The sequence below is a fragment of the Podarcis raffonei genome, chromosome 10 (genome assembly GCF_027172205.1).
Source record: "Podarcis raffonei isolate rPodRaf1 chromosome 10, rPodRaf1.pri, whole genome shotgun sequence".
Taxonomy (NCBI): Eukaryota; Metazoa; Chordata; class Lepidosauria; order Squamata; family Lacertidae; genus Podarcis; species Podarcis raffonei.
This window is the reverse complement of record NC_070611.1, coordinates 75514131-75540867: the sequence shown is the minus strand read 5'-3', so window position 1 is coordinate 75540867 and position 26737 is coordinate 75514131. Positions and strand designations below refer to the sequence as shown.

Sequence of the window (26737 nt, the reverse complement as noted above, 5' to 3'; positions counted from 1 at the left end):
GTCCTCTCCATTCTGAAGGAAATCAGCCCTGAGTGCTCACTGGAAGGACAGATCCTGAAGCTGAGGCTCCAATACTTTGGCCACCTCATGAGAAGAGAAGACTCCCTGGAAAAGACCCTGATGTTGGGAAAGGTGGAGGGCGCAAGGAGAAGGGGACGACAGAGGAGGAGATGGTGGGACAGTGTTCTCGAAGAGACCAACATGAGTTTGACCAAACTGCGGGAGGCAGTGGAAGACAGGAGTGCCTGGCGTGCTCTGGTCCAGGGGGTCACGAAGAGTCAGACACGACTAAACGACTAAACAACAACATCTTTCATCTTTCATCTTTGTTGGAAGCCGCCCAGAGTGGCTGGGGAAACCCAGCCAGATGGGCGGGGTACAAATAATAAATTATTATTATTATTATTATTATTATTATTATTATTATTATTAGGGTTAAACTGTAAATGTTACGGTAATAAGGAATGGCCCCCTTGGTCCCTGATCTAGAAATGCTCATGCAACATTTGACTCAGGACGGATCCTTCCTCTCATTCGCGTGTGGATTTGGAGGAAACAGGCATTGCAATGACCTTCCACACACAACGAACCGGGGAAACCACTTTTGCACATTAAAAGTGCTTAACGCAAACAATTAGAGAGAAGAATCCTTAAACCTCTCCTTAAAACCAATTTCTTCCCCAAAACAATCCCCGCTAAGCAAGCTCCTTAAAGCCTTTTGATTTAATGCAAATCTGCAGGAGGAGAACATGAAGGATTTCATGGTGCAGCGACAGGCGTGGAGAGAGAGAGTCTGGGGCGCAGTCAAAGAAAGGCTGGGCCAGAAAACCCAACTCTGCCCCTTGGGCATGCTTATCGCGTAGCCCTCGCATGCTCCTCTGCCGGCACGACAGCAGGGAGCACAATTGATGCAGCTTCTGGGATGTAGGGTAACAAAACACTACCGCTTTAATCCCCACTCTTTTCCAACTTCAGGCTTGGCAACCGGTACTTATGCAGCCAGAACCAGCCCCACCCACTACATGGGGGGGGCGTCAGCCTGCTCAGGGAAACCCAGAGGTTTGCAGGACTACATGTTCCCCTCGCTCCCCCTGCAAGAAACCCCAGGAGGGGGTAAAAAAAACACCCCAAAAAGAAGAGAAAGGATGAAAATGAAAACTGTGCTATGCTTGCACCCAACATTTACTCAACCGAGTTTCAAATTCAGTGACAACCCTGTGAGGCAGGTTAGGCTGGAGGTAGTAAAGGTAAAGGTGTTAAAATCCACCTCATTGTCTTACCCACCCACACGCAAAACCCTTTCTTGCTGCTTAAAGGTAAAGGTAAAGGGGACCCCTGACCATTAGGTCGAGTCGCAGATGACTCTGGGGTTATGGCACTCATCTCGCTTTATTGGCCGAGGGAGCTGGCGTACAGCTTCCAGGTCACGTGGCCAGCATGACTAAGCTGCTTCTGGCAAACCAGAGCAGCGCACGGAAACGCCGTTTACCTTCCCGCTGGAGCGGTACCTATTTATCTACTTGCACTTTGATGTGCTTTCAAACTGCTAGGTTGGCAGGAGCAGGGACTGAGCAACGGGAGCTCACCCCGTCACGGGGATTCGAACCACCGACCTTCTGATCGGCAAGTCCTAGGCTCTGTGGTTTAGACCACAGTGCCACCCGCGTCCCCTGGAGGTAGTACCTTGCCTTAAATCACAGCTGAGAGGTGACTTGAACCCGAGTCTCCCCAGGAAGCTCATGGGGTTGAACTTCACCCAAGCAGAGCTGGCTGGGACTTAATGACCGCGATGTTATCTTGCGATCCAATCTTAGCATCGATTGTGCTAAATGTTTCCAAAAGCTGGGAAGCTTGAAGGAGGCTCAAGGTGGATGGAAACTTTGCTCAAAGTCCAGGAGGCCAATCATGAAAACACCGGTTAGGTTTAATCTGGCAAATATTGGGGTTCTCAAATTTAGAATAGGTTTGGTAATAGGAGGGGAAGGATTGCTCCTATGTCGCAAAGTGATTCTCTGGGTCCCTCTCAAGCCTACATTTCTGTTACTGGAAGTGGATGAAGAATAGATAAAGGATGCAGGTGGCACTGTGGGTTAAACCACAGAGCCTAGGACTTGCCGATCAGCCCTGCGACGGGGTGAGCTCCCATTGCTTGGTCCCTGCTCCTGCCAATCTAGCAGTTCAAAAGCACGTCAATGGCTTTTCTGTGCGCTGCTCTGGTTCACCAGAAGCGGCTTAGTCATGCTGGCCACATGACCCGGAAGCTGTACACTGGCTCCCTCGGCCAGTAAAGCGAGATGAGCGCCGCAACCCCAGAGTCAGTCACGACTGGACCTAATGGTCAGGGGTCCCCTTTACCTTTTTAAAAAGGTAAAGGACCCCTGGACAGTTAAGTCCAGTCAAAGACAACTATGGGGTTGCGGCGCTTATCTCCCTTTCAGGCCGAGGGAGCTGGTGTTTGTCCACAGATGGCTTTCCGGGTCATGTGGCCAGCAGAACTAAACCACTTCCGGTGCAATGGGACACAGTGATGAAAACCAGTGTGCACAGAAATGCCGTTTACCTTCCCACCGGAGCGGTACCTATTTATCTACTTGCGCTGGTGTGCTTTGGAACTGCTAGGTTGGCAGGAGCTGGAACAGAGCAACAGGAGCTCACTCCATTGCAGGGATTTGAACTGCCGAACTTCCAATGGGCAAGCCCAAGAGGTTCAGTGGTTTAGACCACAGCGCCACACACACGTGAAGAATACGTATAGGTGGAACCAGAATAAAATATCACCCAGCTTCGAGAAGGGGAGGGGGCGGCTCTCCCCACAGAGCGAAAGGCAGCTTGGAAGAGGGGTAGCTGCCCCTATCATGGGGCGGGTGCCTGACCCACTTCGCTTCTGGTCAGACAAGGTTCTATGCTCTGTTTAATGCAGAAACGGTTTCCCCTGCTTTGCCCAACCCAATGCCTCCAGCTGTTTTGTACTACTGTCTGAACCAGAGTAGAGGAATGGGCCAGAATTGGTCTGTGACATTTGCAATATTCCAAGGACCTTCCTTCTGGCCGCAAAGAAAACATAAAACAGCAGAGAGTGTCTAAAACGCTACTTGGAAGCAGCTGATACTCTCAGCATTTCTAGGACAGATACAAATGAGTCCCCCACCCTTTGTTCCATTCCTTATGGGCGACAAATAGGTTTGCGCCCCCCCCAGTCAGTGACACCCCCACATCCGTGGGCCCTAGTTAAAAATGGCCCTTAACTCGCATTGATTGTGAGCAAACCTGATGGTAACATTTGAATACGGAAATGTTAATGATAATCAAGAGCTGCTTAAGAGTAATTAGCTAGATGACTGAAATCCACAATTGCACATGAAGCCTTCAGCAATTAAATGTTCCTGATTTGGAGAGAAAGGGAGAGGCAGCAATTTACTAGAAAATGCAAAATATCTGGCAGAAAAAGGGGGGGGAGTATCAAAGGGGGAGGAAATCAGTCATGTCCTTTCTTTCTTTCTTTCTTTCTTTCTTTCTTTCTTTCTTTTTCCTTCCCTCCTTTTTTCTAAGGGACCTGACTCATCCCTGGAATTTTCCTCTGATTTTTGAAGCTACTTGTCAGTCATGTCCCCAATTGCTGCCCCCCCAAAAAATATCTACCTCATCCACTGCACCTGACATGGTGCCCAGACAGGATCCTGCAACTCCCAACGATGCCCAAGACCCCACTTTCTGGATTAGTTGTAGTTTCCGGGTCACCTTCAAAGGTAGCCCCACATAGAGCACATTGCAGTAGTCCAAGCGAGAGATAACTAGAGCATGCACCACTCTGGCGACGCAGTCCGCGGGCAAGTAGGGTCTCAGCCTGCGTACCAGATGGAGCTGGTAGACAGCTGCCCTGGATACAGAATTGACCTGCACCTCCATGGACAGCTGTGAGTCCAAAATGACTCCCAGGCTGCGCACCTGGTCCTTCAGGGGCACAGTTACCCCATTCAGCACCAGGGAGTATGGCTGCCTCTGAGCATACATAGCCTTATCTTCCATGAATGTGTCTGAACCTCTTCTAAAGCCATCTGGGTTGGGGGCCAGGCCTGCCTCCTGCAGGAGTGACTTCCTCAATTTAACTATGCGCTGTGCAAAGGAGGACTCTGAATCCCCAATGGTAGGGCTGGAGAAAAAAAGCTCTGAAATGCTGGTGGCAATCTGTGCAGACAACATTGGGCTGCATATGCAAGCAATCTGCCTCGGACTCTGGCTGATTCCCCAGCTCCCATACTCGTCTCCGATCTGTATCGTTCTCCTTCCTCTGGAGAGATGGGTCCTTGAGAAGCCAGGGGTCACCACGTGCAATTTCCCAGAGGCCAGAGGACTGCTGAGGCTGTGCGCCCCCTGGAAATGAATCACAGGCAGTAGCACCGCATACGCGATCAGCTGTGTCGAGTCCACAGGGTTTGGCCTTCCGTAAGAGAGCTATCAAGAAGCCGCTGTCACCCCGACCGTCACCATTTTGCACGGGAGAAGAGGCGGCCGAGGCGGCAATTAGACAGTGCCCTCGACCCACAACCAAGTGCTGGGAAGAAAACGAAGGGCGAGTCACGCCAAGCCTCCCAGGCAAAGAGGCGCTTTAGAGAAACGTCGGGCGGCCTGTGTGTGCCAATCATGCAGGCAGAGCAAAAGCTGGTGGTGATTGCAGGAGAGAGAATCGTGGAATTGCAACGCTGGAAGGCACTCGCATCTAAGACCAATCTTTCCCAAACTTGGGTCTCCTGGTGTTTTTGGACTACAGTTCCCTTCACCCCTGACCATCCTGCTGGCTAAGGATGATAGGAGTTCTAGTTTCAGGACCCTCGTACCTATGGGACTGCCTCTCCTGGTATGCCCCATGGAGAACCTTAAGGTCCATAAATAGCAACACCCTAGAGGTCCCGGGCCCTAAGGAAGTCAGATTAGCCTCACCAGAGCCAGGGCCTTTTCAACACTCGCTCCAGCCTGGTGGAACGCTCTGCCTCATGAGACCAGGGCCCTGCGGGATCTGATTTCTTTCCACAGGGCCTGTAAGACAGAGTTGTTCCCTGGCTTTTCTGGCCCACGTAGGACCAGTCTGGATAGTTGTCCTTGGTGAAGATTTGACGTTTTATTCCCCCAAAAAGTTTTTGATCTGGGTTTCCACTGAAATGAGGCTGCATTTTAAGTATAGTGGTACCTCTGGTTACATACTTAATTCGTTCCGGAGGTCCGTTCTTAACCTGAAACTGTTCTTAACCTGAAGCACCACTTTAGCTAATGGGGCCTCCCGCTGCTGCCACGCCGCCGGAACACGATTTCTGTTCTCATCCTGAAGCAAAGTTCTTAACCAGAGGTACTATTTCTGGGTTAGCGGAGTCTGTAACCTGAAGTGTATGTAACCTGAAGCGTATGTAACCTGAGGTACCACTGTAGTATTTTAATCTTGTTTTTAAGTTGTATTTTAATCAATTGTTTTTATACCTGATGTCAGTCACCCTGAGCTCGGGCTTGGCCGGGGAGGCTGGGGTATAAAAATAAATAGATGATAGATAGATAGATAGATAGATAGATAGATAGATGATAGATAGATAGATAGATAGATAGATAGATAGATAGATAGATGATAGATAGATAGATAGATGATAGAGATAGATAGATATAGATAGATGATAGATAGATAGATAGATAGATAGATAGATAGATAGATGATAGATGATAGATGATAGATAGATATAGATAGATAGATAGATAGATAGATAGATAGATGATAGATAGATAGATGATAGATGATAGATAGATAGATGATAGATATATAGATAGATAGATGATGATGATAGATAGATAGATAGATAGATAGATAGATAGATGATAGATAGATAGATAGATAGATAAATGATAGATGATAGATGATAGATAGAGTTTAGGAAGCACTGACCTCTAGACCAACCCTCTGCGAAGTAGGAACTAATGAAATCCTGGCAGATGGTTATCCAAGGAAATAGACTCCCCCACCTTCTGGGATTCTTCGTTCCACTGCCAAATGACTCTCACTTTCAGGTTGGACGGCTGCCTGTGTGTGGGGGGGTGGACTGGGGTGCCTTCCCCACCCTACAATTCTATGGTTTTATGGTCCCACAGCCACACAGCCTTCCCTGATGTGAAAGCCCACTTCCAGGGGGTTTAGCCTAGGACTGGCGGTCCTTCTGGATCCCAGCTCCCTAGCTGCCCCTCTGGGCCGCAGGAAGGATGGGGCGGCTGCTCCAGCGGCCGGCAGGCTGCTCCCCTCCCGGCGTAATTGATAATAATGACAGAGGCTGAGGGAGAGATGGAAAATCGAGTCGGGTTTGCCTCCTCATCTATCAACTGGGGGCCTCTAGATCCTCTCCCCCCCCCCCCGGTGCCAACTCCATTCGGCTCAAGCGCCCTTCAGGCAAGGGCACCGATTCTCAATGGCTCCCGCGGGGAGCAAAGGGAGAGGAGATTGCAGGGGAGCTGGACCTTCCTCACTGCACCCCACAAAGTCCCTGCTGCTGCCTCACGGCCCCCATGTGAATCCAGTGAATGTGGACCTCTGAGGTTGGGAAAGTGGCTGCAATAAGACCTGCAACAGCAGCGGCAGCTGGTACTTCCAGGACGCTGGGGAAGAGACTGGCCATCATTGCCCCCCCCAAAAAAAACCCCCACACATTTGCCTTTTGTTGCTGCCAGACTCCTCTGGAATAAGGAAGTGGGACTCAACCACACACAATCTAGCCCAGGAGCGCAGGAAGACCAGAAACGCCATTGCCAGTTAGCTCTCATTTTGCTTTCATAGAATCGTAGAGCTGGGTGGGACCCGAGGGTCATCTAGTCCAACCCCCTGCAATGCAGGAATTTCCCCCATCCAGTGTGAGGCCATACCTTATACGAATGTGCGAGCAGTTTTGTTGTACTTAATTTGTTCTGGAGGTCCGTTCTTAACCTGAAACTGTTCTTAACCTGAAGCACCACTTTAGCTAATGGGGCCTCCTGCTGCCGCCGCGCCGCCAGAGTACAATTTCTGTTCTCATCCTGAAGCAAAGTTCTTAACCTGAGGTAATATTTCTGGGTTAGAGGAGTCTGTAACCCGAAGCGTATGTAACCCGAGGTTCCACAGTACTGACGTTTTGTATATTTTGATGTTTCGAATGTTTGCTGTAAGCCGCTTTTGGCACAGCTGAGAGTGGAAAAGAGGCATATAAGTAAACTCAATCAATCAATCAATCAATCAATCAATCAATCAGTCCACAGTGGCAGGTCCCAGCCAGCTGCTCCACCAATTCCCTAACGCAGAGTGACATTCGGACTTCGCTGGCTGTAGCTGGCAAGAGAGGGAGAAAAGACAAGCAGCCCAGGAGCGAAGCCGGGCTCAGTCAGGGTGTCTGGGCCACCTTTGGCCCTTGAAAATGGGTGGGCACCATGCCCAGAGGAAGATGAGGCTGGATTGCTGCCATGCGCTCCATGTGGGGCTTCCCTCGCGCCTGATTCTGCAGCTGCAAGTTAGTGCAGGATGCTGCAGCAACACTGCTGACAGGAGTGAGGCCTTCTTAGCACATAGCACTTGTGCTCAGAGATTGGCAGAGGTTGCCCATTTGCTGCCAGGCCAGGTGCAAGGCATTACTATTAGTCTGTAAAACTCTTAACAGTTTGGGACCAGTTGACCTGTGAGATCGCCTTGCCACTCGACAGCTTCAATCGGCAGAATGGACACTGCTGCAGGTGCTGTTCTGCCTTCGTAAGACCTTGATCTTTCTGGGTGGCAGCAAGCACACTTTGGAACTCCCTGCCTATTGATACTTCACTGTTTGGTGCCTGCAAAAACATTTCTGCTTAGACAAGCCTGTCCAGACATGCAGAACGTTGATGTATTTGTTTTTAGTTTAGTTTATTTCTGATTTTACCTCCTAAGTGTTTTGTTTTGTTTATATACCACAACAGAGTGGTATATAAATTTTATGAAATAAGTAACATACGTAAGAAGCCCATTAAGATAAATTCAACAGTGTAAATAAGTTTTGATGGATGTAATAATGGAATACTGAACAGTTTAGTTCATGTAAAATATGCAGGGAAGAAGCGTGCATGCCCACGAAAGCTTATACCAGAACAAACTTAGTTGGTCTATAACAGGGGTCAGCAAACTTTTTCAGTAGGGGGCCGGTCCACTGTCCCTCAGACCTTGTGGGGGGCCGGACTATATCTTTTTGGGGAGAAATGAACGAATTCCTATGCCCCACAAATAACCCAGAGATGCATTTTAAATAAAAGGACACATTTTACTCATGTAAAAATACCAGACAGGCCCCACAAATAACCCAGAGAGGCATTTTAAATAAAAGGACACATTCTACTCATGTAAAAACACGCTGATTCCCGGACCGTCCGTGGGCCAGATTGAGAAGGCGATTGGGCCGGATCCGGTCCCCGGGCCTTAGTTTGCCTACCCATGATCTATAAGGTGCTACTAGACCGCTTTTTTTTTATTTTTTTTATTTTGCAGGGGTTTATGTTATACAAAATGAACCCTGGAAAGAGAAGAAGGGAAGTCATTGATATTTTAAGGTTGTTTAAATGAATATTCTAAATTGCAAAGCAGAAAATGTGTGTGTGTGTATCACATACCTAAGAAGTCTAAGCTGGCTGGGATTTCTTTTCTCTTCTCTGCGCCACCTCCTACGCCCAACCATGACCACTTGCTGGCGGTGTGTGCATGGGGCCAAAGAACCACAGAACTGCGGAGCTGAAAGGGAACCCCAAGGGTCATCCAGCCCAACCCCCTGTGACAAAGAATGTCTGGCAATGAGCAGTAGCATCCTGCTCTCTTTCCAAGGAGGCTTCAGTGAGGCCTGGGAGGCAGCCTGCTTGCCCTGCCTTGCGTTCCGCTACTTCTGACTGCAATTAGTGAGCTGCCGCAGATCACCCCAGGCGGGGCCGAGATCCCTGCCTCAGCACACCTCAACAAGCCTTGCTGGCGCGGAGCCATTGAGCAGGTGGTTGCAGCTAACAGAAAGCCGTGCAAATTAATGCAGGGCCAGGGACTCATCAGCATCGCCAGCCAGCCAGGCTGCCTGTCTGCAGCCAGGAGAGTCCCCTCCTTGAAATCTCTGCTGCCCATCAACATCCGCCCTCTTCTGCCTACAACAAGGTCCCTCCTGTACCCAGCGCCAGCTGCCCTCGGCCACCCCCAGCTGCCCCGACGGACCCAGTCCAAATCCTGTTGCAGGCCCAGTGTGCCTGCAGATTCCTTGCTGGCGCCCCAAGCTCCTTGTATTTGTGTACAGACATCTCCCCACGTTCCTGCTTCCCTTGCTCTCATTATTCAGCGGCTGCTGCAGTCCGTTCCCACCATCTGCTCGCTAATTCTAAATTGGAGGACCGTGCCAAGTCACCGAAATTAAGTCAGCGCCCCCCTCTCTCCCTACCTAGGCCAAACCTGCCGGTTTCTAGAGCAGGAGAACAGGATTCAGCAACCCAGGGAGAGGAGTCTACGCCGGCCAGAGGCAGCCCTCAGGTTGCAAGCCTCTGTGCTAAGAAAGAAAGGCAGGAACTTTAAGGAGACTTCCTGGACATGGGGAAGCAGAGGGGGCAGGTGCCCACCGGGACTGGGAGGGAGGCCAGCAGTAGGTGGCGCCAGGTAAAGGTAAAGGGACCCCTGACCATTAGGTCCAGTCAATACCGACTCTGGGGTTGCGGCGCTCATCTCTCTTTACTGGCCAAGGGAGCCGACATACAGCTTCCGGGTCATGTGGCCAGCATGACTAAGCTGTTTCTGGCGAACCACAGCAGCGCACGGAAACACCGTTACCTTCCCGCTGGAGTGGTACCTATTGATCTACTTGCACTTTGATGTGCTTTCGAACTGCTAGGTTGGCAGGAGAAGGGACCAAGCAACGGGAGCTTACCCCGTCTCGGGAATTCAAACAGCCGACCTTCTGATTGGCAAGCCCTGGGCTCTGTGGTTTAGACCACAGCGCCACCCACGTCCCCAGGTGGTGCCAGAGCCCATGGCAAAGCAGAGCCAAGGCATTCTAGCTTTCTTTCCATTCTCCTCAAGACCAAGGCAAAGAAGAAGGAGGAGGCCAACAGGTTTTGGATGAGTTTTAAGGAAAAAGGTAGGCAGCTGAGGGCAGGATGACTGAGATGGGCACTGCCCCATAGACCTTAAGGGAGCAGCCTTTCCTATGGAGAAGTGTCCTGGGGGGCAGTTTCTTAAGAACCTAAGAAGAGCCTGCTGGGTCAGGCCAAGGAGCCAACCAGATGCCCATCCTGGGAAACCTAAAAGCAACACCCAAGAATGAGAGCCCTCTCCCCTCCTGGGGTTTCCAACAGCTGGAATGCAGAAGCATCACTGCCTCTGACCATTGTGCCTGGCAACCATCGATAGACGTATCCCATGGATTTGCCTTATCTTTCTTTAAAACCATACAAGCTGGTGGTCATCACTGCTTCCTGTGGGAGAGAGTTCCACAGGTTAACTCCGTCCGAGGGCTTTAAAGAGGACGAGGTAGATTGAGGGTGGAGGACCATGAATGGCTTCTAGGCTCTGCCTCCATGGCTAAAGGGAGAGGTGCTGCTCTCTATGCCACGTGCAGGACACCACAGGATGGGAGAGGTATCTTGAGTTTGAATCCTGCTTGCAGTTTCCCATGGGGGCATCCGGCTGTCCACTGTGAGAACAGGATGCGGGACTAGATGGGCCCTTGGCCGGATCCAGCAGCTTCTTCTGACGCTCTAGCACTGATGAACCCCCTCCCTCTGATCCGCCTGTTATTCATTGTGTCGTATCTTTATTTATTGATTTATTTTGCCAAATAGCACTCCCCTACCCAATGCTTTAATAAATAAATAATAATAATTTTTTATTTGTGCCCCGCTAACATCATAAAACTAACACAGTATATAAAGAACAGAAAAACAGGCAATCTATTAATTAAAATACATCTTAAAATTAGTTCAGAGCAAATTAAAGTCTGGTAATTAAAGTCTGCTAATAAGTATTTGTTATTATTTTATTTCTCCCAGCTTTTTCCCTGACAGGGACTCAAGGTGGATATCTATCTATCTATCATCTATCTATCTATCTATCTATCTATCATCTATCTATATCCATCTATCATCTATCTATCATCTATCGAGAGACACTCACACAGAGAGAGAATGTTGTTATTGTTGGCATCTGTCTATCTTGTGTGACAATGAAGTGTGCATTGGGAGGTCCAGCCACTGTCTTAGCAGCAGCAAAGTGACTTCCTGGGGTGCAGGCCTGGGCTGTGTGTCTGGAGATCCTGAGCTGCCCAGTTGACAAGACACCCATCTAGGTCTTGCTGATGGGGTCCAAAGGAAAACACAGCAAGGCATTTGGCACCAGCTTGGCTGCAGGAGTTGCCGGAAGGAGGCGTACAAGGTGTCAGGAGTTCAGCCTATTCTTGAGTAGGACCCTGGTAGAGACCCATGCCTGACTGGCATGTTCCCTTCCTCCTGGTCGATCATTCGGGAGCTTCAGAAGCTTTCTTCAGCCAGAACATCACAGCGACTGATGCCAACCAACACCGGCACACTTAGGGATCCGCAGAGTTTGCGCAGTTGCGTAACAGAACTCAGCATTTTGGCTAATCTACTTTATTTGCATATAAAACCACACGGAGCACTGCAACATGGCCCCCTCTCTCTCTAGCATCAGACAGCAAAGAGAAAAAGAACAAAGGACAATCGCCCCACTTCACAGAACACAGGAACACAAACATCCTGTCTCCATCACTTCCCACTCTGTGGAGTCAAATCATACACTGTCATGTGAAAGACAACAATCCCATGACTGCAATCATGGAGCAGGAATTCTAACAATCCATCTAATTGTCTTAGGGACTCTGCTCTGTATTTGTCTAGGGTTTGCCCCAAAGATATCCTGCAAAGCAGTGGAGGTTTAAGGTCAGAGTTCTCCTTCTCCTAGACGGGCTCCCTTCCCAGGTGGGTGAGCCCCACCTGCTCCTCACTTCCCTCTGCAGAAACCGCCTTCTTGACCATTGGACCCATGTTGGGTCCTGTCCACTCAATCTGCCATACGCTGTATTTCACACGAAGGGGAAGCCCCTAACTCCCTGAGGGTTCCAGACTAATTGGCTACCCTCCCCTGGTTTAGCCGGCCAGTCAAAGCTGCTCCTGGGATTGTGGCTGCTGTGGCATGCTGCCAGCTTCTAGGAGCCACAGGTGAGAGGTGAGTGCAGGGTGGGGACCAAAGGTGGACAAACTGCCTCAGAAGGAGCACAACATGTCCCCCACTGGAGGTCCCCCACCTCTCCTAACACCCCATATATATTTATGCGTGTATTCTATTGAAACAGAGCATCATGACAAAAACAGCCCTCCCCTTGTTGTTTAGTCGTTTAGTCGTGTCCGACTCTTTGTGACCCCCTGGACCAGAGCACGCCAGGCACTCCTGTCTTCCACTGCCTAACACAGTTTGGTCAGACTCATGTTCGTAGCTTCGAGAACACTGTCCCACCATCTCCTCCTCTGTCGTCCCCTTCTCCTTGTGCCCTCCATCTTTCCCAACATCAGGGTCTTTTCCAGGGAGTCTTCTCTTCTCATGAGGTGGCCAAAGTCTTGGAGCCTCAGCTTCATGATCTGTCCTTCCAGTGAGCACTCAGGGCTGATTTCCTTCAGAATGGAGAGGTTTGTTCTTCTTGCAGTCCATGGGACTCCCAAGAGTCTCCTCCAGCACCAGACTTCAAAAGCATCCATTCTTCGGCGATCAGCCTTCTTTATGGTCCAGCTCTCACTTCCATACATCACTGCTGGGAAAACCATGTTGTTGTTTAGTCGTTTAGTCATGTCCGACTCTTCGTGACCCCATGGACCAGAGCACGCCAGGCACTCCTGTCTTCCACTGCCTCCTGCAGTTTGGTCAGACTTATGTTTGTAGCTTCGAGAACACTGTCCCACCATCTCGTCCTCTGGCATCCCCTTCTTCTTGTGCCCTCAATCTTTCCCAACATCAGGGTCTTTTCCAGGGAGTCTTCTCTTCTCATGAGGTGGCCAAAGTCTTGGAGCCTCAGCTTCAGGATCTGTCCTTCCAGTGAGCACTCAGGGCTGATTTCCTTCAGAATGGAGAGGTTTGATCTTCTTGCAGTCCATGGGACTCTCAAGAGTCTCCTCCAGCACCAGAATTCAAAAGCATCCATTCTTCGGCGATCAGCCTTCTTTACGGTGCAGCTTTCACTTCCATACATCACTACTGGGAAAACCATAGCTTTAACTATACGGACCTTTGTCGGCAAGGTGATGTCTCTGCTTTTTAAGATGCTGTCTAGGTTTGTCATTGCTTTTCTCCCAAGAAGCAGGCGTCTTTTAATTTCGTGACTGCTGTCACCATCTGCAGTGATCATGCAGCCCTCCCCTTTAAAGCAGCCAATTCCCAAAAGCCTTCACCTGGAGGCAGAAGGACAGCAAGGATGGTCAGCCTGGCTTCTCTGGGGAGGGGGCTGCAAAGTTCATCTGTGGGGGCAGCTGCTGCCCCCCTGACCCTTTGGGCTCTTCCCCTGTCTTAGGCACAGAGAAGGCAGGAAAGCTCATCTCTTGCTGCCTCTGTGCTGGCCTGGCCTGAGAGCCCGTTTCTCCTTAAGAGACTCCTTCCTTCCTGGTCTCTGCCAGCCCTTTGCACACGGAGCGCCAAGGAGGGCAATCCATCACCCTGACAGGTGGAGCGTTGCCAGGGGTGAGTCACATTTACATGGGGGGGGAGGGATATTGACGGAGTCCACAGAACCACTAAGGAGTTGTGGGTGCAAGGGGGGGTTCCCCAAGAGTTGCCCATGCAGCAGCCGTGTGCGATGCAAGGAGTTGCAGGTGCTCCCTTGTGCAACGTCACAAAAGATGCACAGCTCAGCTCCTGGAGAGCTTTGCGAAGGGACATGCGTCAGGGCAGCAGAAACACGCCACTGGTGCCAGCGGCAGAAAACAAGACTCTCAGCCCAGAGCTGGGAATCCTCCTGGCTCTACCAGCAAGATAGCTGCAAAGCTGACAGGCGCAGTGATGTCACCGGGGTGTGTGTGGAATTATACCTAGGGAAGGGACCCCAGAGGGTTATCCTGTCCAACCCCTTGCAATGCAGGAATCTGGACTAAAGCAACTTCAGTGGGGCTTGATGGGCTGACTAAACATCCTTCCTTGCGATACTTGCCCATGCCTCATCTTTAAAATGAGGAGCCCACTGTGTAAAAACACACAAATACAGTCATACCTCGGGTTACAGACACTTCAGGTTGCGATTTTTTGGGTTACGGACCCGCCAAAACCCGGAAGTACCGGAACAGGTTACTTTCGCTTTTCGGCGCATGCGCATGCACAGAAGCGCTAAATCGTGCATTGTGCATGCGCAGAAGTGCCGAATTGCAACCAGTGCGTGCGCAGGTGCGCAGATATGGGTTGCGAATGCTGCGGGTTGTGAACGTGCATCCTGCATGGATCACGTTTGCAACCCAAGCGTCCACTGTAGAGAAAAAAACAGGGATTCAGGCCCACACAGGCTGAAGAAGGAGTTTCTCTTTGAAACTTGAGATCTCCAGACTCCAGTTCTGCTTGCTACATCTGCTCCGCCGATACAAGAATTTTCTTGCGCCGGAGATAATGAAAATATATCATTAATTGTAATATGGTACTTATTTTGATGATTCTGGAGCACCGCTTATATGTACTGCATGCCTTGTAATAAGAGGGTACATTGTGACGGATACAATTCCGTGATGCAAAATGAATTAATCCTTTCCAGACTTTTAAAAACCACCCCTAAAACAGCAATTTAACATGGATTTTACTATCTAACAAGCCCACAGATCCATAAAATGAAAGCAATAAACAATGTACTGCAGTCACACAATCAATCAATCAGTAGCTGAACTGGGTTCCACACAGTCACAAAAACAAAACGAAAAAGCTGCAAAAATGCAAAATAAATAGCAAAAACAGACAGACCTCAGCGTAACACTCAAAATGGAAGTGTGGCACTCACATCGGAAGAGTAACACTCAAAACGGAGCATATTCGGCTTCCGAAAAAAGTTTGCAAACCGGAACACTTACTTCCGGGTTTGCAATGTTCGGGTTCCAAGTTGTTTGAGTACCAAGGCATTTGAGAACCAAGGTACCACTATATTTTGCTTGCCATCTGTTGTTTCTTTGTATGCTGGCCTGAACCCCCCGTTCTGTCTTTAATATGAGGCAATGCTACATGATAAATAAAAGTGTCTCTGTGCATGTACAGAGTTTACACACACTTAGAATCATAGAGCTGAAGAGTTTGAAGAGACCCCTGAGGTTCATGTAGCACAGGGATCACACCTAAGGAATCCCTGACCACTGATCCTACCTCTATTGGGAAATCTCAGGTGAAGGAGAGTCCACGCCCCCCCCCCATTCTGAGGGAGTCTGTCCCACTGTCCAAGATCTCTCACTTAGCAGGGAACAGCAGAGCAGAGCCCAACGTCTCTGGCCATTCTCGTTCTGGAACGGAAGGACTGCGACACACCTGCCCTGGCAGCCTTCCGAGAGCATGCAGCCAGGCCATCATTTATTATTGCAGTAAGTCTGGAGGAAGTTTATAGAGCAGCTCTGATCCTGCCATGAAACCTTATAAAAGAGCTCTGCAGGATCAGGCCAAGGGTCCATGTAATAATAATAGTAGTAGTAGTGGTAGTAGTAGTAGTAGTAGTAATAATAATACCGTATTTTTCGCTCTATAAGACGCACTAGACCACAAGACACATCTAGTTTTTGGAGGAGGAAAACAAGAAAAAAAATATTCTGAATCTCAGAAGCCAGAACAGCAAGAGGGATCGCTGCGCAGTGAAAGCAGCAATCCCTCTTGCTGTTCTGGTTTCTGGGATAGCTGCGCAGCCTGCATTCGCTCCATAAGACGCACACACATTTCCCCTTACTTTTTAGGAGGGAAAAAGTGAGTCTTATAGAGCAAAAAAACGGTAATAATAATAATAATGTGCATGCTCGGGTTGCAAACGTGATCCATGCGGTATGCTCATTCACGAACCACAGCGGCGCGTTTGCGCATGTGCGGGTTGCGATTCAGCGCTTCTGCACATGCGCAAAGCGTGATTTAGCGCTTCTGCACATGCACGACCGCCGAAACCCGTCCCAATACTTCCGGGTTTCGGCGGTCCACAACCCGAAAAAACACAACCTGAAGTGTCTGTAACCCGAAGTATGACTGTAATAATACCTTTATTGTCAATGTACAACCTGTGTACAATAAAATTAACCTAGCCTCCCCCCCCACACAAACACTCAATCTCATTGCACTCTGTGTGCTTGTCGCACAACACACCAACCCCGAAAGTCAGTTGCACTATATTATTTTCCGTTCAGCAGCCTAACAGCCCACGGATAGAAACTGTTTTTTAGCCTGTTGGCTGATTATACTTCTATATCTCCTGCCCGAGGGTGGAAGATTAAAGAGGTGGTGGCCAGGGTGTGAATCGTCCCTGAGAATTTTCCTCACTCTCCTAAGGCAATGATCCCTTGTGATGTCATCTAGCGGGCTCAGGGGGCAGCCCATAATATCATGTGCTGTGTTCACCACCCTCTGTAAAGACTTTCTGTCTGTGGCTGTCAAGCCAGCATACCACACTGTGATACAATACGAGAGGGAACTTTCTGTTGTGCACTGGTAGAAGGAGGTCATCAATTGTCGTTTAGCATTGTTCTTTTGCAAGACCTTGAAGAAATGGAGTCTCTGTTGGGTCTTCCTAACCACCTGAGTTATATTGTTTTTCCAAGTGAGGTCTTCACTAAGGTAAACTCCCAGGAATTTAAAAGAAGAGACTCTCTCTACACACACACCCCCATGTACAATGGGGCTAGTTCCCCTCTCTTCCTCCGAAAGTCCAACACCTTCTCCTTTATCTTGCTAATATTTAGGTGCAAGTTATTCTCTAAGCACCATGTAGATGCTTTTTGAACCTCCCCCTGTACGCTGATTCATCTCCACCTGTAATTAGACCCAATTATGGTAGTATCATCTGCAAACTTAGTAATTACAGTGGATGGATCAGATGAAATACAGTGGTACCTCGGGTTAAGTACTTAATTCGTTCTGGAGGTCCATTCTTAACCTGAAACTGTTCTTAACCTGAAACACCACTTTAGCTAATGGGGCCTCCCGCTGTCGCCGGAGCACGATTTCTGTTTTCATCCTGAAGCAAAGTTCTTAACCCGAGGTACTATTTCTGGGTTAGCGGAGTCTGTAACCTGAAGCATATGTAACCTAAGGTGTATGTAACCCAAGGTACCACTGTACAGTCATATGCATACAATGAGTAGAGGTAGGAGACTCAGCACACATCCCTGTGCGGCACCAGTGCTGAGCTTCAGGGAGGTAGCTTTAATAGACCCAATCCTCACTGTGTCCGATCATTCTCACAGGGGCCAACCAGATGCCCAAATGGGAAACCCGCAAGCAGGATTCGGGCGCAAGAGCAACTCTCCCCTCCTGTGGTTTCCAGCAACCGGGATTTTCATAAACCTGGCTGCCTCTGACTGTGGGGGGGCAGAGAGGAGCCATTGTGATTAGCAGCATCTTTCAGCATCTGGAGTAGGGGGAAGGGGGAGCTTTTTCAGGCCGAGGGCCGCATCCTGTCCAGGGCAAGCTCCCGAGGGCCGCACACCAGCTGTGGAGAAAGCCATAGGCAAAAGCAGGCTGAGCAATCCATTTCTCCTTTGTGAGCTGCCTGTTTTCTCTGCACACTCTCCCTGCCCCCTTGTCCTCCATACAGGAAGGAAGAGGCCTTCTCAGTGCCCAAGGCCTCATCCTGACTGAAGGAGGGCTTGCTCAGGGCCCTCAGCGCCAGGTATAAAGGCCTGGAGAAAACAGCCATTCCTTTGAGTGACAGGCCTCGACTGTGGCCAGCGGTGTGTGATGGAGAAGTGAGATGACGGTCAAGAAGGGATGCTTTCGGAAAAAGAAGATGGAAATGTAAAGTAGTAAAATTATTTTGGGAAATGATATATAATGAGTTGGGGGGGGATGTTTAAAATCACTTTTTCTTAAAAAACAAACCCTGAAGCCTTTCTTTTAGGAATTCTAGGTGCTGAAATCCCAAGGGAGCAGAAAAGGCTATTTATGTTTGTGACCACGGCTGCGCAGATGTTATTGGCCCAGAGATGGAAAGAAGATAAAGTCCCTACCAGAGAGGAATGGCAGGTGAAGTTGATGGACTATGCCGAAATGGCTAAAATGTACGGAAGAGTCAGAAATCAGGAAGACCAAAATTTTAATAAGGAATAGGAGAAATTTATACTTTATCTTTAAAATCATTGTAAACAGCTAAAATCGTGTGTAGGCAAACTAAGGCCCGGGGGCCGGATCCAGCCCATGGATGGTCAGGGAATCAGTGTGTTTTTACATGAGTAGAATGTGTGCTTTTATCTAAAATGCATCTCTGGGTTATTTGTGGGGCATAGGAATTCATTCATTCCCCCCCAAAAAATAGTCCAGCCCCCCACAAGGTCTGAGGGACAGTGGACCGGCCCCCTGCTGAAAAAGTTTGCTGAGCCCTGGCTAAAATCATTAGTAGGATTGGAAAAACACTTGCAGTTTAATGGTGAATTTTGGATACAATGGAGATGTGAAAGGTTTGGATTATCATAAAAGATGCAGGAGGAAATGATTAACAATAGGACCCGCAAAGGGCAGGAGGGAAGTCCAGGAGATGCCTTGGAATCTTGTTTTTATGCTGTATGTTCAATGTTGTTGTTGTTTAGTCGTTTAGTCGTGTCCGACTCTTTGTGACCCCATGGACCAGAGCACGCCAGGCACTTCTGTCCTCCACTACCTCCTGCAGTTTGGTCAAACTCATGCTGGTAACCTCGAAAACACTATCCAACCATCTCGTCCTCTGTCGCCCCCTTCTCCTTGTGCCCTCCATCTTTCCCAACATCAGGGTCTTCTCCAGGGAGTCTTCTCTTCTCATGAGGTGGCCAAAGTACTGGAGCCTCAGCTTCACGATCTGTCCTTCCAGTGAGCACTCAGGGCTGATTTCCTTAAGCATGGATGCGTTTGATCTTCTTGCAGTCCATGGGACTCTCAAGAGTCTCCTCCAGCACCAGAATTCAAAAGCTGAATTATTGAATATTGTTGAATATGTAATTGTAAAAAAAAAAAATCTGAAAAAACAAATAAATAAATTTATACATAAAAGTTTGCTCTGGAGGCCGTGCGCATCTCCGCGCTGGGCTTGAGCGTTGTGCATGCAGCGCACGGACTGATAACACAGTGGAGCCCCGCGGGCTGCCGAGCTTTCGCTGCAATTCCTGCATTGCAGGGGGGGTTGGACTAGATGACCCTCAGTGTCCCTTCCAACTCTGCACTTCTGTGATTCTGTGGCTCTGGCTCTCACTGCACATCCGCCAGGTGCCTCTGGGAGGGAGCCCTGCTTGGGATCCAGCCTCGCCTGCCGGGAGGCGAGAGGTTATCTGTGTTTTGAGAAGGACGTTTTTTAATTTGCCCACTTCTCTCGGAGGCAGCTGACTGGCCTTGTCAATCACAGCTCGGCAGCCAGTGGGGCTCCACTGCGTTATCAGTCCGTGCGCTGCATGCACAACGCTCAAGCCCAGCGCGGAGATGCGCACGGCCTCCAGAGCAAACTTTTGCAAAACGCTTCTCCATGCAGCACGTGGTCACACTGTGGATCTGGCCCCTGCAGGAGGCAGGGAGGGCTACCAACTTCTGAAAGAGGAATGGACACCTTCGTAGAGGACAGGGCTGTTGATGGTTCCCAGACACAATGGCTCAGCTCTGACTCCAACGTTGAGAGGCAGCGGCACTTCTGAATCCCAGTGGCTGCAAACTGCTGAAAGGACAGGAAGCTGGACTAGAAGTACTCATTTTAACGTCAATAATAATAATAATAATAATAATAATAATAATAATAATAATAATTTTTTATTTATACCCCGCCTGCCCCGGCCAGAGCCGGGCTCAGGGCGGCTAACACCAGTAAAACTACAATTAAAAAACAACACCACAATTTAAAATACAGGTTAAAATATAATTTAAAATGCAGCCTCATTTTAATAGTACAGTGGTACCTCAGGTTAAGTACTTAATTCGTTCCAGAGGTCCGTTCTTAACCTGAAGCTGTTCTTAACCTGAAGCACTACTTTAGCTAATGGGGCCTCCTGCTGCCGCCGCACTGCCGGAGCACGATTTCTGTTCTCATCCTGAAGCAAAGTTCTTAACCTGAAGCAGTATTTCTGGGTTAGTAGAGTCTGTAACCTGAAGCGTATGTAACCTAAATTGTATGTAACCTGAGGTACCACTGTAGCCCATAGATCAAAACCATAAGGGAGGGAAACATAAGGGTCAGACTGAGTCCAAACCAAAGGCCAGGAGGAACAGCTCTGTCTTGCAGGCCCTGCGGAAAGATGTCAAGTCCCGCAGGGCCCTGGTCTCTTGTGACAGAGCGTTCCACCAAGTTGGGGCCAGTACTGAAAAGGCCCTGGCCCTAGTTGAGACCAATCTAACCACCTTGCGACTTGGGACCTCCAAAGTATTGTCATTTGTGGACCTTAAGGTCCTCTGTGGGGCATACCAGGAGAGGCAGTCCCATAGGCACACGGGTCCTAAGCCTAGATATCAATGATTTCCCTTCTTCTCTTTCCATGGTTCATGTTACATATCACAAATCCCTGCATATTTTACAAAAACTATACCCATTAATTTTCCATTATTACATCCATCAAAGATTATTTACACTGTTGAATTTTTCTTAATGATGCCAGCGTTTTCAGCTGTGCACAATTATTTCCCATATATCAAGTCAACATTTTCCAATCTTCCTTAAATGTGTGTTCTTCTTGTTTTATTCTATATGTGAGTCTGCAAGTTGTGCATATTCCGTCAACTTAAGTTGCCATTCTTCTTTGGCTGGGACCTCGCTCGTTTTCCATTTTTGGGCTAACCAAACACGGGCTGCAGTAGTAGCATACATAAATAACCTTTTTTGACACCTGGGAATTTCCGTCTGAATTATCCTCCTTCCTTGGAGGTGTTAAGCAGAGGTTGGATGGCCATCTGTCCTGGATGCTTTCGCTGAGATTCCTGCTTTGCAGGGGGTTGGACTAGATGACCCTTGGCGACCCCTTCCCACGCTACAATTCTATGGTCAACAGAGTTCAAAGACACAGATCCCAGCTTGGAGAAAACACTAGAGGAAGATGTGCAGCAAGGCCAGTGAAAGGAGAGTCCCAAGGGCCGCTTAAAGCTTCCTGGAGGGCCACATTTTGTCTGTGGACCTGAGGCTCCACATCTCTGCCCTGAACGTACCCTAATGAATGAGTTGCGCTACCCTGGCAAGTGCCTCTCCAGACTCAAAGATCCTCTTCTAACCTGCCTCTGTCCCCTTGCGAGTCACTCCGGGCCTTTGAAGTGCCTTTGTGGAGCGTTTACATTTTGCACCCTTTGGTTCCCCCCCCCCGCTTTTTCGGCGCACAATGAGACAATCGAAGGATAGGGAAAGAGAAGGGTGACCTTTAAAAGCCACCCAGGAGGAATGAGCGTCACCAGAAAATGAGCGTTGCAGAGGAGCCTGTCAAGTTATCAAGAATACCAAGGAGCTGCTCATTTGCCTGTGATGGAAACAGCCAACAGCAAAGTCTCCCCTCTCTCGTAGGCCCCTTGCACCCCACACCAGCAGAAGCACACCCTACAGCGGGCTCCCGCACCTCCGTATTTAAGGAAAGGGCACCATGTGGGGCTAGGGACGGATCCTGCAGCACAGAGCGCCTCTGGGTGGCACCGGCGGCCAATTCCCTTGGGAATTGTTGAGAACGAAGAGCCTTTCCCCTGAACTGGCCACCATTCCAGTCCAGACATTTCCCGTCTCGAAATGTCAAATTGAAATCTTGATGGGTTGAAACTTGGTTTGGGCAGAAACCATTTTCTCCAACAGCCCACCTCTTTTCTCAAATACAAACCAGGTTCTGGCTTCTGTATATGGCATTGTAGTTCACTGTCCATTTACAAAGGCCTCCTACACAACCAGACGAAGCTTGAAAGGGGCAGAGAGAGATTGAGAGGTTTTCAATAGAAATGTCTTTCATCTGAAAAATTAGAAATTACTTGAAAGTACCAAATAGGCCTAGGATTAAATTAGGATTCAACTAAATAAGTGGGATTTACAACAGTAAGAAAGGTGAATAAATTAGATTACAATTGGAAATATTTTTGTTTAATGATGATATTGGAAAGCTGTTACATTCAGATACAAGGAAACTCAGAAGGGAGGGACTAGGGGAAGTCAATAATATGTTTATAAGGTTGGATTTTTAAAGAATTAAGTTTGTTTTTATTGTTCACTTGTTTATTGTTTTCATTTTTGATGTACTTTCTTGTCTTTTTGTTATTCTGTTATGTGATATTTGCTGTAATTGTGGGAAATCTAATAAAGAAAATTGTAAAAAGAAAAGAAAAGAAGTGTCTTTCATCTGGCGGACGTGTGGGTGCTCTTCAGACTCCCCACTTCAGCAAACAGAAGCCCTTTTCAGCTCCTCTCCACTACTGCACCCGCCTGGGTCTGTGCCAATACACTCAGAGGCTGAATTGCCAGAAACATTTATCTGAGCAGCTCCAGAAAGGCGGCAAGGAGGAAAGGGTGGAAGGTTTCCTAAGACTGATCTGCCTTCAAAGCGAGGTGATCTTGCAGAGGAAGGCAACAGCTGCCAAACACCACTTTTTCCACTGTCCAAAAGCTGTGGGACAGCGCTGTGCAGATCACACACTGCTGAGAGTCTCGGCGCTTGCTTTTTTAAGTTTCTAGCCCTCCATGAAATATCAGAAGAGAGTGTCTGAACCTGGCTTCCAGCTGCTGCTCGGGGGTTTCAGAAGCCTGTTGCTCAGCAAGTCTGCATGTGGCACCGACTTCTAATCTTTCTGCACCTCTCAACAGCTTTCCTTTAACTAAACTTCATTGCAAGTGCCAGGAGTTGAGCCCACAGGTGTACACAAAACCGGCAAGCCATCACACTCACAGGCATGCTTCATAGTGTTATGGGGGGGGGGCACATCTTTAAAGTTGTTAAATGTTACAAATATTATGCATAAACGTATCCTTTCGACTTGACAGCTCAGGGAAGTTACCTAGCTTTCAAAATCATATAAAATCAACTCCTTTGCCAGTTTCCTTCATTCCACCGCCAATTTGTGTCATTGGCTAAGGGCTTGGAAACCACTCTGTCCCACCATAATCCCTCAAGCGAGAGGTCACGTACTCACAGGAAGGTACTCGTAGGTGACAATCGCTGGGCAAAAGCTCTCCTCCGGACTTGCCCAGGTGCCAGACTATGCAAACCAAAGTTCTGTTGTTCTTTTGCAGTAGGTGCTTAGAATGTACTTCCCAATACATATCCTGTATCCGCCTGTTGCCCAAACACATTCCTCCAATTACAGATAGGTAGCCGTGTTGGTCTGCCATAGTCAAAACAAAAAAATTTTTTTCCTTCCAGTAGCACCTTAAAGACCAACTAAGTTAGTTCTTGGTATGAGCTTTCGTGTGCATGCACTGAAGTATCTGAAGAAGTGTGCATGCACACGAAAGCTCATACCAAGAACTAACTTAGTTGGTCTTTAAGGTGCTACTGGAAGGAAAAAAAAAATTTTGTTTTGACATTCCTCCAATGTTAATCATGTATAACCCTCCCCTTTTCTGATGTAGCAATGATGTAGTGATGATGCTCAACAAACTGTATGCTGGGATAAGATAGAAACTTTTTAAAGTCCTTAACACCCCATCCTCAGGGTTCAAAATTCCTCTTTGAACCTGTTGTGCCATAAACTTTGGTCTACAGCTATTTGCTCCAGTTGGTGGCTGGACTCCTTCCTTTATTCCGCAGGGAGCCCGACGAGCTGGGGGACTGAGCAGCCTCGCACCTAGATTTTTCTGTAACAATAGGAATGTCGTAACAATGTGTTGCAAAAGAAGAAGGTGGAAGAGCAGCCAGCAGCTGAAACCAGGGCTGACCTAGGAGGCATCTGCGAAAGAACTAAGCTGTTCCTCTGACAAGGAACCCGGAATATATCTTCTGGTCTTTGTTGGAGAAAGAAAGCAGAACCTGCCTGCTCAGTGAGGCAGCTCTCCTTGGGAAGAAGGCCACGGATGCAAATGGTTTTCAGAGCCGTTTTTTTGGTTGGGGTGGGGATAGCAGAAGAGGGTTTGGTGGCAGCTAGCTAGAATCACCAGAAGGAAAGCTTCCTTGATAAGAGACGGTGTATCAGGAAGCACGGACGCGGGTGGCGCTGTGGGTAAAACCTCAGTGCCCAGGACTTGCCGATCGTATGGTCGGCGGTTCGAATCCCCGCGGCGGGGTGAGCTCCCGTCTTTCGGTCCCAGCTCCTGCCCACCTAGCAGTTCGAAAGCACCCCTAAGTGCAAGTAGATAAATAGGTACCGCTTTATAGCGGGAAGGTAAACGGTGTTTCCGTGTGCTGCGCTGGTGCTGGCTCACCAGAGCAGCTTCGTCACGCTGGCCACGTGACCCGGAAGTGTCTCCGGACAGCGTTGGCCCCCGGCCTCTTAAGTGAGATGGGCGCACAACCCTAGAGTCGGACACGACTGGCCCGTATGGGCAGGGGTACCTTTACCTTTATCAGGAAGCACAAGCTACTGGAGACCTTAAAACAGAATGGTTTTCGCCATCATATACAGCTTTGGCCCTATAGATCTGAAGGAGCATCTCCACCCCCATCGTCCAGCCCGGACACAGAGGTCCAGCTCCAAGGATCTTCTGGTAGCTCCCTCGTTGCAAGAAGTGAGGTTGCAGGGAACCAGGCAGAGGGCAGCCGCCCCATGGAACGCCCTCCCATTAGATGTCAAGGAGATGAGTAACTATATAACCTTTAGAAGACGTCTGAAGGCAGCCCTGTCTTCGGAAGCTTTTTAACGTTTGATTTTTTTTATTGTGTTTTTATATACCATACTTTTCCGTGTATAAGATGACCTTTTTTATTTTAAAAGTATATTAAAAATTGGGGGTCGTATTATACACGGATAGTGCATAGGGGAGACGTGTGATTGGTTGCTGCCGCTAGCCAGAGATTGTCAGTGGGTATTTGGCATGTTATTGGTGACTGCGGCAATGGCTGGTGTTGATTTGCTGTCGCTGTGACACTAGGGCGGGCGATTGGCAGCTTCTGTCGGCGCGGGGACAGACGACAGCAGGCTTTTGTGATGCGTGCGAGTGTATGTCAGGCGGGTGAGCGATTTTCGACAATTCCCCAGGAAAAAACCCTCAACAACTCAGGGCAATCTCCCTCTTATATATGGGGGAGTACTATACACAGAAAAATGCGGAATGTTGCAAGCCTCCCAGATGGGCGGGGTACAAATAGTAAAACTTGTCATCACCCCCCCACTTGGGGAACTGCCCTGTGGTCAAAGTCTAGCATCCACCAGAAGATAAAACGCTGAGCTATGTGGACCACCTGGAAAAGTGGTTTTTACATTCAAGGGACTTCTCCTTGAGCCAAGACAAACCCCTCCCCACCCCACCCTGAGCAACGCCCTGGGGTCCCTTATGATGCCTTCTCTGAGCAGGACCAGGCAGGTTTCTGCAAGCGAGCTCTTCCTCCTCCTCAGCTGCGTGGAGTCACGGGGGACCTTACCTTGCCTCGAGTCGTACTGTCTCATCTGCACCTCCTCAACACATTCTGCCGGGAACCAGCCCGTCCGCCCCTTCACGGTTCCTTCCCAAAAGCCTCCTTCTCCGATGCTGAGCACTGTGGGAAAGAGAGGAAGAGAGGTCAGGGAGCGCCCTGGAATAGAGCAGAGAGGAGCCACCAAACCACAGGCCCCCCAGTTGCGCCCATGTACCCCAAAACAGAGATGGCTCCAGAATAACAAATCACTTGGATTCAACAGCGCCCATTCTCCCTGGCTGAGTTTTCTCCCTGGACTTTGCTGCCACGACTCTCCCTCCTGGGCCCTGGTTCCCCAATACTCCTTTCCTAGGGCCCCGGGTAAGACTGGCTAGTTTGCTTCAGCCCTGTCATTATGCAGAGTTGCCATGTGTCCTCTTTTTCCAGGACACGTCCTCTTTTTCAGGAGTAAAATTTCTGTCCTGGTGGATTTTTGTTTTTTGTTTTTTTATCAAAAAATCTTCAAAAAGTACATAATTATATATGCACTAAACATTGTGGGACGTAAATAAAAGAGAGAGAAAGAAACAGAGAAACAGAACCCGTGTAGAATGGAAAATAAAGGGGGGGACACCCAAAACTGTACACAAGGTTGTTATTGCACTTCACCAGATCTTAATCTATTACAGTATTTGTAAGAATGGATTCCAAATATCATTGAATTTGTCCATGGCACGTCTGCATTTACAGTATATGCAAGTTGCTCATATGTTGCGAGTTTGCATAAGTCTTCAATCCAATCATAGAAGGGAGCCACATTTTTAATGCAGATTTTTTTTTTAAATTTGCCAAAATGTCTGGCTATTCTTTTCTGGATGAGATACAGACATAACTGGTGGCTGAAGAGTTGCTTTCCTATTGTCTTCTCCTGGCCCCCTCAGCAATAGATCACAGCTTCTATACATACAGCAGGGGTATTTAAAATTAGAGTCGTCACAGCATCCTCTTTTTTGCTTTTCAAAATATGGGCAACCCTAGCTGGGCTTATTTTCCAAGGTGTTTTGCAAAAAAAAAAGGGTGGGGTGAGAATTTC

The 26737-nt window shown here is 48.6% G+C and overlaps 1 protein-coding gene across 13 annotated transcripts in view; it reads right to left on the bottom strand.

The window, feature by feature from the left end:
- Positions 1–26737, bottom strand: part of SHANK3 (SH3 and multiple ankyrin repeat domains 3) — a 446567-nt gene that overhangs the window by 113318 nt on the left and 306512 nt on the right. For all 13 annotated transcript variants that reach the window (XR_008332510.1, XR_008332512.1, XR_008332511.1 and 10 more), the window contains one exon: positions 25672–25785. Coding sequence is in view for 10 of the 13 variants with exons in the window: in XM_053406551.1 (XP_053262526.1) it covers positions 25672–25785 (114 nt within the window). In the remaining 3 variants the exon portion in view is untranslated. The remainder of the gene's footprint in view (positions 1–25671; positions 25786–26737) is intronic.